This window comes from Trichomycterus rosablanca, chromosome 25 (assembly GCF_030014385.1).
Source record: "Trichomycterus rosablanca isolate fTriRos1 chromosome 25, fTriRos1.hap1, whole genome shotgun sequence".
NCBI lineage: Eukaryota > Metazoa > Chordata > Actinopteri > Siluriformes > Trichomycteridae > Trichomycterus > Trichomycterus rosablanca.
In genome coordinates, this window is record NC_086012.1 from 9,938,752 (window position 1) to 9,959,595 (window position 20,844).

The following is a 20,844-nucleotide window of genomic DNA, read 5'->3' on the forward strand; positions in this document are numbered from 1 at the left end:
GCCCCCATGACCTATGTTGCTATGTAGCCCTCTGTAGCCCTATGTATGCCTCCAAGACCAGGAAGGCTAAACCCAATATGCAGGATGCTTAACCAAGGTAAACCGATCTGTGGCTAAATAAACAGAAACAAAAGAGAAACAGACAAAAATGGTGGCCAAAATAACAGAAACAAATACACTAAGGTGGCCATGTGATTGTCCCAAAATGCCTTTACTTTCAGGAAACAAAAAACACATAGGAATAAAAAGGAAAATTAGGTAAAAGAGAACAAAGAAAAAGAGGTTTTACAGCACAAGCTACTCAGTCCACCAATGTGTGGTGGCGCATGTTTTCAGAATGAGACATATGAGACAGGAACTCAGTACAAGCTACTCAGTCCACCAATATGTGGTGGCCCATGTTTTCAGAATGAGACATATGAGATAGGAACTCAGTACAAGCGTGGATCCATCTTTAGGGGTCTGGTCAAAAGGGGCACATTAGGATAGATACATCATGACGACTGAGATACCACAGCACAGATTGAGTTGATTCAAGGAATCAACACTACGAGATGTTCACAAGTCACAAAATACGAGTCCGAGTCAAGTCACAATCTTTAGGCTAGAGTCTGAGTCAAGTCACGAGTCTTTAGGCTAGAGTCTGAGTCAAGTCCCGTGTCAATATAATATACACAAAACATATATTGGAAATGTAGCATGAAAGTAAACAAATAATATGTAAGTTCAGATAAAAAACAACAACAGATTAGCGACTTTATTTTGCCGTTTTACTTAGTGTCTTTACTTTCCTAGTCATTGTGTAAATAAATGTAATTTCCGTAACAAGAAGGTACCAGTTAAAAGCTTAAACTGATACGTTTTGTTTTTACTGCAAAACAAAAGCGCACGATAAATCACGGCACAGCGGCCAAAATCCAAAACACAGCAAAAAAAATCATAACCACTGCTTACCTTAGCTTATGTTCTTCCAGATGCTATTAAATGTATAACCGTATGTCCCATTAGGAATAGAATCTGTTATTTTGTTAATGTGCTTAGAATTAAAAACCTCCAAACTTTTCCTGGTTGTGAAGTAAAACACGAACTCGTTAGAAAGCCAATCAAGCGTTTCATTAACAATCATCTCTGTGAGGCAAACTGAATAAATGCAAATAACAGCATTTCTTACTAACAATTTCTATCAGAAGGTCTGATTGGTTCAGAAAGCGCTCTTTCAACCATTAGCGCCAATTCTGTAGGAGCGTTCCATTCACCCCGGTTGTTCCTGTGAAGTGCACTACGTAGGGTATTCCACCATTTTAAATGAGATTCCAATCCAAAGGTAGCGAAAATGTTGAAATGAAGTGAACTTCAAACTGTATAACTGTATATATAAAATTGTCACACGTAACTAATGTTAACGCTTGCGACTCTTGTTGTTTTACGAGTCATTTTTTGCGAGTCATGAGTCGAGTCATTTAAAACGAGTCTGAGTCGAGTCTGAAGTCGCTGTGTGTGCACTACGAGTCTAATAGCATGTTCGCTCTAGATGGCCAGTTGGCCCTTATAACACCACAGAGGTGGCATTATTCTCCCAATCTAGTCTTGCTATGTAATGCCTGATGCATTCCTCATACGCTGCTTTTCACCAACCAGCTGTGGGTTTCCACACAGAGCCATATTTCTCATGGAGAGTCACACTATGCTCTATGTGAATCCTCCACCACTCATTTCAGGATTGCACGTTTTACTTCTTTCTCAGATATAACCCTCTGTGTCTGTGGGATGCCAGGTCAGGTTGGTAGCTCATCAGCTGTCATCAGCTTATTTACATTTAAGCATTTTGGAAGATTTTATCCGATGGAAACTACACTTGACGCAGGAGACAACCAAACAACAACCAATTAATTTGAATGTATTTGTAACTGTAACTGTGACTTATTATAAACATTGTAGTTGCTTATTGTTTTAGGGTCACTATGACAGCTCTCAATGGGCTCAAGTCACACAGAAACACCCTGGACAGGGCACCAGTCCATCGCATACACACACATACACACACCTATAATGGCAATTTTAGTATCTCCAGTTAACCTGACTGCATGTCTTTGGACTGTAGGAGGAAACCAGAGCTCCCGGAGGAAACCAGAGCTCCTGGAGGAAACCCACACAGACATGGTGAGAACATGCAAACTCCACACAGAATGGACCCACTCCGCTCCACCTGGGAATCCAACCCAGGACCATCTTGCTGTGAGGCCACTATTACATTACTGCTCGATACCACAGCGGTTATAACAGAAATAGATCGTTTTCTCTAGAATGAGATGCCTGTGTGGATGCATGAGTGGCGTTTTGGCTTAAATAAAGTCATCAACACTCTCAGTGACGAAGCTCTTTTAACAACATGAACGTGTTATCGCCTCTCTGTGGGTGGGTGTGTGTGTGAGACCTTTACAGGGACCACAATCACAAGTTATCAGTAGATTTTAACTGTTTATTAACCTTACTAAACATTAATACATGCAGAAATGCACATGCATGTATTTATTACCATCATTCATCTCCAGTACTCTTCAGTCTTTTCCAGTACTATCTGGGAACACTGGGTACAAGGCAGGAACAAACTGAACAGAGCGTTACTCCCACACTCACATATTCCATCACTTACTAACCTAATAACTTTAGAAATTTAAAGCGGCTAACTTACCTACTGCATGTTTTGGGAGGGGGATGAAAGGCATAGAACCTAAAATATACACTGATCAGCCATAACATTAAAACCACCTCAATGTTTCTACACTCACTGACCATTTTATCAGCTCCACTTACCATATAGGAGCACTTTGCAGTTCTACAATTACTGACTGTAGTCCATCTGTTTCTCTGCATGCTTCAATGGTCAAGACTCTCCCAGGACCACCACAGAGCAGGTATTATTTAGGTGGTGGATGATCTCAGCACTGCAGTGACACTGACATGGTGGTGGTGTGTTAGTGTGTTAGTAGACACAGCAGCACTGCTGGAGTTTTTAAATACCGTGTCCACTCACTGTCCACTCTATTAGACACTCCTACCTAGTTGGTCCACCTTGTAGATGTAAAGTCAGAGACAATTGCTCATCTATTGCTGCTGTTTGACTTGGTCATCTTTGAGACCTTCATCAGTGGTCACAGGATGCTGCCCACGGAGAGCTGTTGGCTGGATATTTTTAGTTGGTGGACTATTCTCAGTCCAGCAGGGACAGTGAGGTGTTTAAAAACTCCAGCAGCGCTGCTGTGTCTTATCCACTCATACCAGCACAACACACACTAACACACCACCACCATGTCAGTGTCACTGCAGTGCTGAGAACGATCCACCACCTAAATAATACCTGCTCTGTGGTGGTCCTGTGGGGGTCCTGACCATTGAAGAACAGGGTGAAAGCAGGTTAAAAAGGTATGTAGAGAAATATATACAGCATATACTGTATATACAGTGGTACCTTGTAACACAACGTCCCCTAAACTCAAAATCTTTAAAACTCACCACCATTCATCAAGAAATGTGTACCCTTAAAGTCAACGTGTGTGTGACTGCTGCTTTGTTCAGCGCTCGGCTTGAGCGGTGCGGTAAAACGTCATCAAAGTGCGAATATGAGACGAATCTGCATTTGTGTGGAATAACCATCAAATCCACTCGGAAAGCTTCCACATATACCTGTGTCTATCTGGATTTTCCTTCTGTTTCACTTTTAAACTTGGCTTGTTTGAGATACAAAGTGGTAAAGCATGAGTCCTCCACTGATGCTTGTCTTTAGGTTGGTCCGTCCAAGCACCTCAGATTAGCTTTTAACTTTTTTAAGGGTTTATCTACTATAAATAGATGTACTGTCCAGATGTAAAAGATGTGTGTATGTTCATGTTGATCCATCTGAAGTAAATACTACAGTAATCTCATAGAAAGAAAAACTAATGCTAACAATGCCCATGCCCAGTCTGGGTCCAAATGTGGGACTCGCTCAGAAAGGACCGTAATGCCAACTGGGAACATAAGATAAAGAGTGTTGGCATCTACCGTATACAGGCTGGAAACCAAACCTGATTGAGCCCAGCATTGCACTTTCAGAGGAGTTGGCAAATCTGTGAGGAACAAACCGGGATATATAGAAGCACTTCCACCTGGAGCAAATCAACACTCAACAAGATTCAGGTGACTGTCAGTCATAAGCAACTGACACGATAATCATCTGCGCCTCATTGACCCCTCTGTCAGCCATAAATGGTAAGGCAGCAGGGCATCGTTCTGTAACCATGCCCTGCTGCATATCTCCAAAGCAAAGTACCATACAAATTAACAACCCACCTATTTACAAGTGGTAAAACATGAGTCTTCCACTGATGCTTGTCTTAAGGTTGGTCTGTCCAAGCACCTCAGGTTAGCCCCTAACCCAAAGGTTTATCTACTATAAATATATGTTTAGTCTGGATGTTAAAGATGTGTGTATGTTCATGTTGATTGATCTGAAGTAAATGCTACAGTAATCTCACAGAAAGGAGGAATAATGCTCTCTGAAGCTCAAGCTGGCAAGTCGTACACTCAGAGTGTCGGCTTACATATATGCCGGCTCTGCGCTACTCAGACAGTGATTCAGGAACCATGGACAGTTCTTTAGCATTCAGGGCTAGATACAGATTGCGACTGCAACTAGGCTGGTGCAGTTTGTTCTTCATGATTTTAGACATCCTGGTAATTATTAATAGGGAGATCAAATTATGTTGGGAAACTTTGAAGTATTTATTCAGACATGGACGTTAGCATTATTGCTGAGGTCCTGAGTTAAGCACCATGGAAACATTGTTACAGAATGACACCAGTGGTTGTGGATTAGGACACAGCCTTCGGTGCCTGTAAACTAATGTTTGGTCCTGGATAAAGGTGATAGCCGCTATTAGCCTATCATTCACTTTCTTCACTATCCTGAGTAACCCAATATTTGTCAGCAATTGATCGCATGATCGTGTTCCATCAACAGTGACAAAGCGGCATTTTGACACAAGGACATGGGTCTGGGTGTACGGTCGGTATTTGGGTGGTGGGTCATTCTCAGCACTGCAGTGACACTGACATGATGGTGGTGTGTTAGTGTGTGTTGTGTTGGTATGAGTGGATCAGACACAGCAATGCTAATGGAGTTTTTAAACACCTCACTGTCCCTGCTGGACTGAGAATAGTCCACCATCAAAAATATCCAGCCGACAGCGCCCCGTGGGAAGCGTCCTGTGACCACTGATGAAGGATGAAGATGACCGACTCAAACAGCAGCAATAGATGAGCGATCGTCTCTGACTTTACATCTACAAGGTGGACCAACTAGGTAGGAATGTCTAATAGAGTGGACAGTGAGTGGACACGGTATTTAAGAACTCCAGCAGCACTGCTGTGTCTGATCCACCCATACCAGCACAACACACACTAACACACCACCACCATGTCAGTGTCACTGCGGGGCTGAGAATGATCCACCACCTAAATAATACCTGCTCATTGGTGGTCCTGTGGGGGTCCTGACAATTAAAGAACAGCATGAAAGGGGGGTAACAAAGCATACAGAGAAACAGATGGGCTACAGTCAGTAATTGTAGAACTACAAAGTGCTTCTATATGGTAAGTGGAGCTGATAAAATGGACAGTGAGTGTAGAAACAAGGAAATTCAGAAATATACACATATACGTCAACTCGTGACTCACATTTTTACTGATGCATCGTTTAATCATCCTGGTCAGGGTCATGGTGTGTCTGGTACAAGGAGGACAGGAAATACACTCATCACACACTTACTCACCAACACAAAGGGGCGATTCTTTGATGATAGGTGAAACTATGGACCCTCACCAGTACAGACAAGGACCACAAAACCACTGCTGGTTAAGTCAGTGCCATACAGCAATATACTGTACGTTCTGATACCTGGGTGTGTGTGTGATGAGTTTTGCATGTTCACCCTACCTAAAACCAACCTGAAATGCCCCAACCAGTAATATTTTAAAAATGGGGTGAGAGGAGGACCACAAAAACAGCTGGTTAAGTCAGTGCCATACAGCAATATACTGTACGTTCTGATACCTGTGTGTGTGTGTGATGAGTTTTGCATGTTCACCCTACCTAAAACCAACCTGAAATTCCCCAACCAGAAATATTTAAAACTGGGGTGAGACGAGGACCACAAAAACAGCTGGTTAAGTCAGTGCCACACAGTAATATATGTTCTGAGAACCTGGGTGTCTGTGATGAGTTTTGCATGTTCACCCTACCTTAAATCAACCTGAAATGCCTCAAACAGTAATATTTAGAAATGGGGTGAGTCAATGACAACAAAAACAGCTGGTTAAGTCAGTGCCACACAGTAATATATTGTGTCTTCTGAGAAAGTGGGTGTCTGTGATGAGTTTTGCATGTTCACCCTATCTAAAACCAACCTGAAATGCCTCAAACAGTAATATTTAGAAATGGGGTGAGTCAATGACAACAAAAACAGCTGGTTAAGTCAGTGCCACAGAGTAATATACTGTACGTTCTGATACATGGTTGTGTGTGATGAGTTTTGCATGTTCACCCTACCTAAAACCAACCTGAAATTCCCCCAACCAGAAATATTTAAAACTGGGGTGAGACGAGGACCACAAAAACAGCTGGTTAAGTCAGTGTCACACAGTAATATACTGTATCTTCTGAGAAAGTGGGTGTCTGTGATGTGTTTTGCATGTTCACCCTATTTTAAACCAACTTGCAAATTCCTCAACCAGAAATATTTAAAACTGGGGTGAGACGAGGACCACAAAAACAGCTGGTTAAGTCAGTGCCACACAGTAATATATGTTCTGAGAACCTGGGTGTCTGTGATGAGTTTTGCATGTTCACCCTACCTTAAATCAACCTGAAATGCCTCAAACAGTAATATTTAGAAATGGGGTGAGTCAATGACAACAAAAACAGCTGGTTAAGTCAGTGCCACACAGTAATATACTGTATCTTCTGAGAAAGTGGGTGTCTGTGATGAGTTTTGCATGTTCACCCTGCCTCTCAAACACATTCATAGGGAAGTAACTGTACTGGACCTGCCCCAATCCTGACCTACATATTAGTGTATAGGGGGCAACACAGAAACATGGGACCCGTGCACCTGGGTTTGATCCTGGCCTCCGCCCTGGAACGACTTATCATAGGTGCGCGACCCTGACCATGTAGAAGCATTTGGTAAAATGAACGAATAAAGAGCACTCACACGAACGCGTGGTAGAGCAGCGCCCATCCTCGCGGTCTCTCGAGCACATCGTACAGGAGGTTCTGGATGCGCCGTTTGCGGATGTTGTTCCTCTTGACGGGCCGCGTGTACCCGATGGGGGTCTTGGCGAGAAGACCAAAGTTCTGCGAGCCCCGTTTGAATTCCGCCTGGCGGGCCGAAGTGGCGAGCAGAAGGGCACCGTCTCGCTCCTGACCCGCGCATGCTTCCAGCTCTGCGGCCAGCGCGTCTTTCCGCGGCTCGCCGGAGTCCGGAGCGCCGTTAGCGCCATTTCTCGACCTGAGCCTCCCCATGTTCAGTAGTGAGCAGCGTCCGCGGCGCGCCTCTGCAAGTGCGAGATGAGGCGCATGCCATGATCCGAACAGCGGCGCGAGAAAGCCCCTTTATTGGCGCCGGGTCATGCGAGGAAGCGGGGCGATGAGCGAACCTGGTGCCGACATACAGCGCACATATACGCGCGTGCACGCACGAGCACATACGACCCTAATAACGATACACGACACAGATGAGCTCAGCTCGCGCTCTGTACACTGGCGTGGAACAAAGAAAGCGCGAGGACTCCCTCCACGCGCCGAGCAACAATTTGCTCAACCGTCAACCGTCTTCAGATGGATAACAGTGTAAAGGTGCCAGGCGTGTACCCGTCCTACACAAAGACGCACATGCGGGCGTTCGGGCTGATCCCTGTCTTGCCTTCTTATCGCATCTCGCGCGCCACCAGTGCTGATCTAGGCGCGCGGAGGGGCGCAGCGGGGAGATCTAGGCGTGAGACACGCCGAGTCACGTGACACTTTGCTGACGTAGCATCTCTGCTAACACATGTTTACGATGGAAGGTTTTCCCCAAGAGTTCCTTGCATGGCATTCGATTCTAGACAAATTGTTGTGACCCTTGGTAATAAAAAATAGACAAAAAGGGTCGTGAATGTTTTAATGCCTGAAGCCTGAAGAGGAATGTTGACATTTGGCTTTTTTATCAAACAGTTAGGGGATAAAGAGATCAACAGTGGCAACCTGGCTGTGGTAGACTTTACATTTTACGTCAGTTTGACATTTACGACATTTTATCGAATGCTTTTATTTAGAGCGACTTAAAATCATAAGCAATTAAAGGTTACGCTCAGGGGTCCAACAGTCACACCTAAGCAATGGTGAAAGCAGGCTAAAAAAGTATGTAGAGAAACAGATGGACTACAGTCAGTAATTGTAAAACTACAAATGGCTGATCAGTGTAAATCCGCTAAGCTAACACAATGCCGGAGCTCTGAAAAACACATATATTATTTCTCAAAGCCAATTACTGTATCTGTGCCAGGAAGGGGAAGAATTTGACTCCAAAGAATAAATGTGGAAACCTGAACTAGAGGCACAATGACATCAATGGTCCAGTAATCCAATTTTTATACAGCATTTTATGGTACAAAAACTAGCCAAACATATCTCTTGGTCAGGGTCATAATATGCCATCCATACATATGTGGTGGAATGCAGGGATACACTCCGGACATTGCAGGTCATCATACAATCACACATTCAGTCACTCGATCAGATCTTAAAGCAATTAGATGAGCTAATTCACCTTCTTCGAGCCTTGGAAGGAACCAGGGTTCCTGAAAAAACCCTTAAACAGACGTATGTTATGCCGTAACCACTTTATGAGCTGCATTACAGTGATATTTTAAAATTAGGATAATTATAAAGCAAAGATCATAATCTTGACTTATGCATGGTACATTTTCCATGATGTTTTGTGGCTGTTTTTCTTATACCCTTAAGAATCGTGCAAGGATACATGGCATCATGGACTCTATAAAGTACCAAGAGATTCTAAATAAAAATCTGCCTGCCTTAGTCAATTCACTACAGCGTCATGACTGGATTTTCCAGTGGGACAATGATTGAAAAACCTATGTTCAAATCTACACAACTGTGGTGTGAGGACCACATAATCATGATTTTGCCAAAGCCACCCCAGTCCCATGATCTGAGCCATAAAATCTGTGGGTTGAATTAAAACAGGACAGCCCACAAAAGGGGCTCTAATGTTGGCAGAAGGACTTATTCTAGTTTCCATGTGTTACATCCACCACAGATACTAAAAGATGTAATATATTGATTATATAAAGAAATTAATATGCTTCGAGCTTTGAACAAAGCGTTTAGGGAAGGCACTGCCATGTTCCAGCACTGCACAAAGCAAGGTCTATAAAGAAGCTCCAGTGGCCTGCACAGAGCCATGATCTCATCCCCACTGAACAGTTTTGGAAAGAACTGGAACATCAATTGAAGCTTTCTTGACCAACATCAGTACCCAGCCATATACAAACATACATTAAAGCCTTGTAAAAAAAGCCTTTTCAAAAGATCACATAAAGGTCACTTTATTTTAATACAATTTCTTTTTGAAATGGGATGTCCAACAAGCTCATGTCCAAATACTTTTGTCCATATAGTGTAACTTTATTGTAGTGGCACTTAGTGGCACTTTTAGTCCACCACCACTAAGACCTGTGTTGAAATCTCAGCAGGTGCTATCGACCGGTTGGGAGTCTACATACAGTAATGACTGGAGCGGCCGAAGCTCTGGCCCCAGACTGGCGCCCTGATTGGCACCTTATGTGGGGAAACCAGGTCCACCGCAGCTGTAACCAGGATAAAGCTGTGGTATAAATATTAAAATGAAATAATGATAATGGTACCATCATACTGTTTAGTCCTGTTGGGTTGCCATTACATTTTTAAATTACAGCACAAGAGGTGGACTTTTGAAATGGGATGTCCAACAAGCTCATGGTCAGGTGTCCAAATACTTTTGTCCATATAGTGTAGCTTAATTGTAGTGGTGCAGAGGTTGCTAAGAAATCTCAGCAGGTGCTATCGACCGGTTGGGAGTCTACATACAGTAATGACTGGAGTGGCCGAAGCTCTGGCCCCAGATTGGCGCCCTGATTGGCACCTTTTGTAGTGAAACCAGATCTACTGCAGGTCTAACCAGGATGAAGCTGTGGTACAAACATGAGAATTAAATAATAATAATGAACCTATCATACCGCCCAGTCCTGCTGGGTTGCCATTACATTCAAATTACAGCAAAAGCAGTGGACTTACTGATGGCATCAGCAAGTAAATGTAACACTATATGTGCCAGCAGTGGTGACCTCAGATATGCAGTGTTTGCTCTAATCCAATGTGTCTCTACCCGGCCCCCCCCACCCTTCACTCCTTCAATCAGGGCAACCAGGAAACATTGATTACAGCGATGAATCAGGCAGGTTAGCCTTGTAAGATATCATGACATGTGCCACGATGTCTGTGTCCTGATCAGCACCGAGTGGTATCATGTTGCTGAGCATGCTATTCTGCTGTGATAACACTTCCAGCTTTGATGCCACACTGCAACCTCTGTGTTATCAATATTTCAAATGGATTTAATTTATATCCATGTAAAGCTGGCTACACATACACAGACAGATTATACTGACTGATAGTAAAGCTTACTGAGGGCAGTGTCACCCATGTTTTAGCATCTTTTTAATAAAGTTCTTGAATAAGATGATAGTTTGGCACAAATTCACAGACAAGCGGAGGTTGACAAGCTAATGCCCTGGTGTCTTCATAATTTTGGCCATATTGTGTATATTACATAAATTACAGACATAAATACTGTAATGTATAATTGTTTTATTGTAAAATATCAGCTCCTCTTACCATATAGAAGCACTTTGTAGTTCTACAATTACTGGCTGTAGTCCATCTGTTTCTCTGCATGCTTTTTTTAACCTGCTTTCACCTTGTTCTTCAATGGTCAGGACTCTCCCAGGACCACTACAGAGCAGGTATTATTTAGGTGGTGGATCATTCTCAGCACTGCATTGACACTGACATGGTGGTGGTGAGTTAGTGTGTGTTGTGCTGGTATGAGTGGATCAGACACAGCAGCGCTGATGGGGTTTTTAAACACCTCACTGTTCCTGCTGGACTGAGAATAGTCCACAAACCAAATATATCCAGCCTACAGCGCCCCATAGGCAGCGTCTTGTGACCACTGATGAAGGTCTAGAAGACGACCAACTCAAACAGCAGCAATAGATGAGCGATCGTCTCTGACTTTATATCTACAAGGTGGACCAACTAGGTAGGAGTGTCTAATAGAGTGGACAGTGAGTGGACACGGTATTTAAAAACTCCAGCAGCGCTGCTGTGTCTGATCCACTCATACCAGCACAACACACACTAACACACCACCACCATATCAGTGTCACTGCAGTGCTTGATCCACCACCTAAATAATACCTGCTCTGTGGTGGTCCTGTGGGGGTCCTGACCATTGAAGAACAAGATGAAAGCAGGCTAAAAAAGTATGTAGAGAAACAGATGGACTACAGTCAGTAATTGTAGAACTACAAAGTGCTTCTATGTGGTAAGAGGAGCTGATAAAATGGACAGTGAGTGTAGAAACAAGGTGGTTTTAATGTTATGGCTGATCAGTTTAATCCCATATTTTGGTCATAGTCTGCCTCCCCCTTGCCCATGTAGCCCTCTTATGGATGTTTTGGACTGCCAAAAAACATACCAGTAAGTAGATTGTTGGATTTTGTCACATTGGCTAAAATTTATATTCCCTACATAGTGCACTAGATAGTGTATTAGATAATGCATTCATGTTCACTACATAGTGCACTACAAAGTATAACTAGATGATGATTTGTGTTCCTTACATAGTGCACTAGATAGTGTTTTACATAATTAATTATGTTCCCTACATAGTGCACTAAATTGTATATCAGATAACGGATTTATGTTCCCTACATAGTGCACTAGACAGTGTATTAGACAATTGATTTATGTTCCCTACACAGTGCGCTAGATACATCAGATCTATGTCGCCTGTGTGCGCGTGCGTGTTTCGCTCTTGGCCGCTCGTTCTAGATTCCGGGAGATTTTATCTGACTTGCGGGCATCAGGGAGCCGCTATGTATATGCGGGAGACTCCCGGAACTTCCGGGAGACTTGGAATGTCTGACAACTGATTATTGACAGTTCGGAGGTCCTCAGACTCACCGCCACCCAGGATAAACCAGTTACCTAACATGTGTAAACGTAACGAATGGGCTAACGTGACGAGAGGACGGACACACGCAGAGATGTATAGCAAAACGTTTAATAATAAAAATAATAATCAAAAAAGACACTAGACAGGTTTGCACAAGACAAGACACACACGCATGAGCTAAGCTAAATGCCAACGCTACTCTAAACAAGCTAAACTAAAAGCTACATTAATCTAAACACACAACTTGACTAAACTATTCTAAACCTAAGCTAACAATACTAAAGCTAAACATGAACAAGACTAATACAAGACATGAACAAGAGTAAACAAGACTAACACTACATGATAAAACCAAACCAAAATGAACAAGAATACCAAAATCATGACCAGACCAAAACAGTCTACGCCGAAGGATCCGCAGCTGCTCCCTTAAATGCCCTGAGCATTACACCTGAAATGAGGAGCAGCTGTGGATCATTAGATTCATTGACCAATCACAATTGAGGGGGCATTGGCTTCTTCCATAACCAAACAACCTCCAACATGTGCTCTTGGAGAGAGGGGCGTGGCACCTCAACCTGAGCTCCAGGAGCACAAAGAGACTAAATTAGTGACAGTAAATAACCAATCATTGAGTAAAAACCATCTATTATTATTACATAACTATTTAGGTTTTAGCTAAAACAATGATACACTATTGCAGTGTTTCCTTTTCTCAACCCGTCTTGTTTCATTTCCAGCCTGATTCACCTCCTCCATGTCTGCACAGTGATGTGTGTGCTCATCTGTAGGGAATAGCCTTCCACTTTCACAGACTGACTGGCAACAGTAAGTGTGTGTGTGTGTGTGTGTGTGTGTGTGTGTGTGTGTGTGTGTGTGGTTAGGAGGAAGAGTGGGAGTCCATCAATATTTGATGACACTTTACACACTGCTGTAGTGTTAAATGTCTTTTGGTGGATATCTCACACATCTAAGTAAATGGAAGGATTTTGGCAAATACACACTAATTAAACTCCTGTCACTGCTGTGTGTGTGTGTGTGTGTGTGTGGTCAGAAACGTTATGTCAAACAATTATAAGTAAAGAAAACTAAACAACAAATCACACATAATGTAACTAGTAGTAACACAACTGCCCAAAACTGTGTTTCTGCACTTAGTGTCTGTGTATCAGTGTGTTTGTGTGCAGATGTGTGCTGACTGATACACTATAGGTGTGTATTAGTTGTATGGATGTGTATAACATTTGCATTACATTTACATTTTCGGCATTTAGCAGACGCTTTTATCCAAAGCGACTTACAGTATTGTGACAGTATACAGTCTGAGCAATTGAGTGGCCCAACTGGCAACCTTTCAGTAGTCCAGTACCTTAACCGCTAGGCTACAACTGCCATAACAGTGTGTGTTACATGGTGTGTCTGTGTAGACTGAATAACATACACTGTATGTGTGTGTTTGTATACATAGTCTGTTTGTACCAGTATTTAATGTGTGTATACTGTATATAATGTATATGTACAGTGTATCACAAAAGTGAGTACACCCCTCACATTTCTGCAAATATTTCATTATATCTTTTCATGGGACAACACTATAGACATGAAACTTGGATATAATTTAGAGTAGTCAGTGTACAACTTGTATAGCAGTGTAGATTTACTGTCTTCTGAAAATAACTCAACACACAGCCATTAATGTCTAAATAGCTGGCAACATAAGTGAGTACACCCCACAGTGAACATGTCCAAATTGTGCCCAAATGTGTCGTTGTCCCTCCCTAGTGTCATGTGTCAAGGTCCCAGGTGTAAATGGGGAGCAGGGCTGTTAAATTTGGTGTTTTGGGTACAATTCTCTCATACTGGCCACTGGATATTCAACATGGCACCTCATGGCAAAGAACTCTCTGAGGATGTGAGAAATAGAATTGTTGCTCTCCACAAAGATGGCCTGGGCTATAAGAAGATTGCTAACACCCTGAAACTGAGCTACAGCATGGTGGCCAAGGTCATACAGCGGTTTTCCAGGACAGGTTCCACTCGGAACAGCCTTCGCCAGGGTCGACCAAAGAAGTTGAGTCCACGTGTTCGGCGTCATATCCAGAGGTTGGCTTTAAAAAATAGACACATGAGTGCTGCCAGCATTGCTGCAGAGGTTGAAGACGTGGGAGGTCAGCCTGTCAGTGCTCAGACCATACGCCACACACTGCATCAACTCGGTCTGCATGGTCGTCATCCCAGAAGGAAGCTGACGCACAAGAAAGCCCGCAAACAGTTTGCTGAAGACAAGCAGTCCAAGAACATGGATTACTGGAATGCCCTGTGGTCTGACGAGACCAAGATAAACTTGTTTGGCTCAGATGGTGTCCAGCATGTGTGGCGGCGCCCTGGTGAGAAGTACCAAGACAACTGTATCTTGCCTACAGTCAAGCATGGTGGTGGTAGCATCATGGTCTTGGGCTGCATGAGTGTTGCTGGCACTGGGGAGCTGCAGTTCATTGAGGGAAACATGAATTCCAACATGTACTGTGACATTCTGAAACAGAGCATGATCCCCTCCCTTCGAAAACTGGGCCTCATGGCAGTTTTCCAACAGGATAACGACCCCAAACACAACCTCCAAGATGACAACTGCCTTGCTGAGGAAGCTGAAGGTAAAGGTGATGGACTAAACCCAATTGAGCACCTGTGGCGCATCCTCAAGTGGAAGGTGGAGGAGTTCAAGGTGTCTAACATCCACCAGCTCCGTGATGTCATCATGGAGGAGTGGAAGAGGATTCCAGTAGCAACCTGTGCAGCTCTGGTGAATTCCATGCCCAGGAGGGTTAAGGCAGTGCTGGATAATAATGGTGGTCACACAAAATATTGACACTTTGGGCACAATTTGGACATGTTCACTGTGGGGTGTACTCACTTATGTTGCCAGCCATTTAGACATTAATGGCTGTGTGTTGAGTTATTTTCAGAAGACAGTAAATCTACACTGCTATACAAGCTGTACACTGACTACTCTAAGTTATATCCAAGTTTTATTTCTATAGTGTTGTCCCATGAAAAGATATAATAAAATATTTGCAGAAATGTGAGGGGTGTACTCACTTTTGTGATACACTGTATATAACATTAAACCACCTCCTTGTTTCTACACTCACTGTCCATTTTACTAGCTTCACTTACCATATAGAAGCACTTTGTAGTTGTACAATTACTGACTGTAGTCCATCTGTTCCTCTGCATGCTTTGTTAGCCTCCTTTCATGCTGTTCTTCAATGGTCAGGACCCCCACAGGACCACCACAGAGCAGGTATTATTTGGGTGGTGGGTCATTCTCAGCACTGCAGTAACACTGACATGATGGTGGTGTGTTAGTGTGTGTTGTGCTGGTATGAGTGGATCAGACACAGCAGCGCTGATGGAGTTTTTAAACACCTCACTGTCACTGCTGGACTGAGAATAGTCCACCAACCAAAAATATCCAGCCAACAGCGCCCCATGGGCAGCGTCCTGTGATCACTGATGAAGGTCTAGAAGATGACCAACTCAAACAGCAGCAATAGATGAGCGATCGTCTCTGACTTTACATCTACAAGGTGGACCAACTAGGTAGGAGTGTCTAATAGAGTGGACAGTGAGTGGACACTGTATGTAACAACTCCAGCAGCGCTGCTGTGTCTGATCCACTCATACCAGCACAACACACACTAATACACCACCACCATGTCATTGTCACTGCAGTGCTGAGAATGATCCACCACCCAAATAATACCTGCTCTGGACTACATGGACTACAGTCAGTAAGTGTAGAACCACAAAGTGCTTCTATATGGTAAGTGGAGAAACAAGGAGGTAGTTTTAATGTTATGGCTGATCGGTGTAGATGGAGAGAGTGAGTCAGATAGAGTGATAGAGTAAGTGAGTGATACCGTCTACAGTGGGAATGTCTCTCTGCTCTCAAAGTGGGTGTGGCAGGTCACCATTAACCTCTTTCTCTGTCCACACTTACACACACACTTACACACACACACACACACACACTTCTGGCTTTCCTCTGCTTGATAGGTCTGTTCGGTGTATTCCGAAGCACTTACATATCTTTCCTATTGATCTGAAATCAGAACTTGGCACTGTTGTATAGCTGCAATCACATCTCTTAGATGTTATATAACTGAGTGCTACTGACTGGAGCTGGGTGTGTAAGTCTGGGGATGGGGGTGGGGGCTGGGGTTGTGAGTAGGGTGAGGGGGTGTGAGGGTTCACCTCTAGACACAACAGGGCGTTGGCATAACACAGGGCATGGCCCCTAGTGCTGGAAACCATGCTCTCATGTGGGACACACACACACACATACACACACATTATTTCATTAACAGCTTTATCCTGGTCAGGGTTTAGGGTTTAAGGGTTTAAGTCTAGGACCACCCAGAAACACTGGATGCCAGGACAAGGTGTCACTCCAGGGCAGTGGTAGCTTGACAAATAACGTACTGGACTAATAATCAGCCACTGTTGGGCCCTTGAGCAAGGCCCTTAACCCTCTCGACTCCAGGGGTGCCGTACAATGGCTGACCCTGCATTCTGACCAAACTACCAAACTACTCCAATCTACCTGGGAAAAAGGTTAGGGTGAGGGGGTAAGGAGGGTCAAGGGGTGAGGGTTAGCTATGATTTCTTCCAGCTCTAGGCACAACAGGGCATTGGCATAACACAGGGCATGGCCCCTAGTGCTGGAAACCATGCCCTCATGTGTGACACACACACACCCTGATCAAGGTTTAGGTTTTAAGGGTTTAAGTCTAGAACCATCAAGAAACACTGGATGCCAGGACAAGGTGTCACTCCAGGGCGGTGGTAGCTTAACAAATAACGTACTGGACTAATAATCAGCCACTGTTGGGCCCTTGATCAAGGTCCTTAACCCTCTCGGCTCCAGGGATGCCGCTGACCCTGTATTCTGACCAAACTGCTCCAAACTACCTGGGATATGTGGAAAAAGTTAGGGTGAGGAGGTCAGGAGGATGAGGGTGTGAGGGCTAGATATGATTTCTTCCAACTCTAGACACAACAGGGTGTTAGCATAACACAGGGCATGGCCCCTAGTGCTCGAAACCATGCTCTCATGTGACACACACACAATTTCATTAACAGCTTTATCCTGATCAGGGTTCAGGGTTTAAGTCTAGAACCATCAAGAAACACTGGATGCCAGGACAATGTGTCAATTCAGGGCGGTGGTAGCTTAAAGAATAACGTACTGGACTAATAATCAGTCACTGTTGGGCCCCTGAGCAAGGCTCTTAACCCTCTCGGCTCCAGGGATGCCGTACAATAGCTGACCCTGCATTCTGACCAAACTACCAAACTAGAAGGTCCCTGGTTCAAGCTCCATCACCGCCAAGTTGCCACTGTTGGACCCCTGAGCAAGGCCCTTAATCCTCAATTGCTCAAATTGTATTCAGTCACAACTGGAAGTCACTTTGGATGAAAGCGCTTGCTAAAGGCAGTGAATGTAAATCCATCTCAGAACAACACGCTCACATCACTCAGTCACTTATATAAGCACAGCTGGGGACTGTTCAGAACAGTCGATCCATGTGGACCCAAAAATAAACACGCAAGGATGAAGAAACGAGGATCACGGGCACAAATACAGTGACAAACGAGCAAATCTGAAAGCCGTCTGATTAATAAACCCGATCTTTCATCCTGCAGTCAGGGAATGAAAGGAGATTCAGGCAGAGGGTGAAGAAGTGTAAATAATTCAGCCGGCCTGATTGCTCAGTGACACTGCCATGCTTTATTCATCCATCCATCATCTTCCCACCGGTAAAGTACAGAGTCCTAAAATCCATTTTCAGTTCCTGCGAGGACAGGACATGAAGCAGCTTGGTGAATTTCTGATCTCATCGGTTTGAATCTGTTCTAGCCTGGTAGTTCACCAGGCGTACCAGTGTGAACATACACATTCATCCTATGGACCACGCATATGAACATTATCACTTAACACTGATTATCTCTTTATCACGGCACCTGTTAGTGGGTGGGATATATTAGGCAGCAAGTGAACATTTTATCCTTAAGGTTGATGTGTTAGAAGCTGGAAAAATGGGCGAGCGTGAGGATTTGAGCGAGTTTGACAAGGGCCAGATTGTGATGGCTAGACGACTGGGTCAGAGCATCTACAAAACTGCAGCTCTTGTAGGGTGTTGCCGGGATGCAGTGGTCAGTATCTATCAAAAGTGGTCCAAGGAAAAAACAGTGGTAAACTGGCGACAGGGTCATGGGCGGCCAAGGCTCACTGATGCAGACGAGCTACTCTAGAAGTTAATCCTGGTTCTGAAAGAAAGGTGTCAGAATGCACAGTGCATCACAGTTGCAGGGCTGTTTTGGCAGCAAAAGGGGGACCAACACAATAGTAGCAAGGTGGTCTTAATGTTATGCCTCATCGGTGTAACACAAGGTTTCTCAATTTCTTCCCACTGGACTGTTTATTGTAAGGTTGCTGGTTCCCACCACTACCAAGTTGCCACTGCAACTGTCTATAATGGATTTGGTCACAACTAGGGATGCATCAATACCATTTTTTCCCAACCGAGTACAAGTACAAGTTCATGTATTTTTGTACTTGCCGATACCGATACCAATACCTATTTAGAATGATGGAGTTAATGAGTTGGAGGTCAATAAATATTTTTGCAATGTTGGTGTTTTGTTGTTATGTTTTGTAGAGAACGATCAGGTCAGAAATACTGTAAAACGTGTGTGTGCCGGTGTATTCTGATATAAACTATATTATCCCCCTGTCCCACCTGTTTACACTCCTCTCCTGCGTTTCCCCTCACACCGTATCCTGCGTTCTCATTGGCTGTTCGACATGTCACTCATTCCCAGTCTCAGATCAGATATCTGACGTGCTAGAAAACTCGATCCGCTCGGTGAGCCGCTCGGATCGAGTTGTTGGATAGTTCACACTTAGCGATCGAGAGCCGAGCTTTGATCGCCGAGCGAACGCCGAGTTGCTCCCGAGCCGGCAAATCTAGCGCCGACCAGTCGCCGAGCGAAAATCAGGGCAAAAATCGTGTAGTGTGAACTAGGCATAACGCAGCAACGTGCACTAGGCACACGGTATCGGATGTTTAGTATCGGAGCCTCGTTTGCGAGTACGAGTACAAGTTAATGAGCGCGGTATCGGGCAAATACCCGATACCAGTATCGGTACTCATGCATCTCTAGTCACAGCTGTAAGTCACTTTGGATACAGTAATCTGCTAAATGCTATAAATGCTCAGGGACCCTGAGGAATATGATATTACTTAAAGAAAGCTGACAAGTGACGGTGCCACTGACGTCCACATGAATCTATAAGCCTTTTTCTTTTTCGTGCCAGGCCAGTTACAAATTAATCTGTAGATTTGATGTAATAGTCTACTAAGTGATTGGCTGCTAATATAATGAATTCTAAATCAGTCGACCACTCATGCCAGCTACTACTTTGGACTTGGCATAAACCAGCACTGCAAAACTTGGCCTTATGATTTCAATACTGAGTGTACAGAATAAAAAAGTATATATACACTGATCAACCATAACATTAAAACCACCTCCTTGTTTCTACACTCGCTGTCCATTTTATTAGCTCCACTTACCATATAGAAGCACTTTGTAGTTCTACAATTACTGACTGTAGTCCATCTGTTTCTCTACATACTTTTTTTAGCCTGCTTTTACTCTGTTCTTCAATGTCAGGACCCCCACAGGACCACCACAGAGCAGGTATTATTTAGGTGGTGGATCATTCTCAGCACTGCAGTGACACTGGCATGGTTGTGGTGTGTTAGTGTGTGTTGTGCTGTGTGTCCACTCACTGTCCACTCTATTAGACAATCCTACCTAGTTGGTCCACCTTGTAGATGTAAAGTCAGAGACGATCGCTCATCTATTGCTGCTGTTTGAGTTGGTCATCTTCTAGACCATCATCAGTGGTCACAGGACGCTGCTCACGGGGTGCTGCCCACTGGGCTGGATATTTTTGGTTGGTTGACTCCATCGGCATTTCTGTGTCTGATCCACTCATACCAGCACAACGCACACTAACACACCACCACCATGTCAGTGTCACTGCAGTGCTGAGAATGATCCACCACCCAAATAATACCTGCTCTGTGGTGGTCCTGGGAGAGTCCTGACCATTGAAGAACAGGGTGAAAGGGGGCTAACAACGCATGCAGAGAAACAGATGGACTACAGTCAGTAATTGTAGAAACAATTCTACAGTGAGTGTAGAAACAAGGAGGTGGTTTTAATGTTATGGCTGACTAGTGTATAATTCAACAACATATTGTAAAACACCAAAATGGATAAATGCAAGCTCAAAATCTAGATGAGTTTAGAATGAGGTTGGCAGTAATGCAATGGATATTCCCAGCAATCCCTGAACAAACTAATACTTTGAGAAATTCCCAAGTGGATACTTGATCAGGGTATTATACAAGGTTTCATATGTCATGTCAGTTTAGGAATTTGAGCTCTT

The 20,844-nt window shown here is 43.9% G+C and overlaps 1 protein-coding gene across 1 annotated transcript in view; it reads right to left on the reverse strand.

Moving 5' to 3' along the window:
* The window catches only part of kcnq3 (potassium voltage-gated channel, KQT-like subfamily, member 3), a 69,082-nt gene extending 61,244 nt beyond the window's left edge, over window positions 1-7,838 (reverse strand). Inside the window, exon 1 of the mRNA XM_062987394.1 lies at window positions 7,251-7,838. Coding sequence (XP_062843464.1) covers window positions 7,251-7,561 — 311 coding nt within the window. The 5' untranslated portion in view covers window positions 7,562-7,838. The remainder of the gene's footprint in view (window positions 1-7,250) is intronic.
* Between the last annotated feature and the right edge of the window lie 13,006 nt (window positions 7,839-20,844).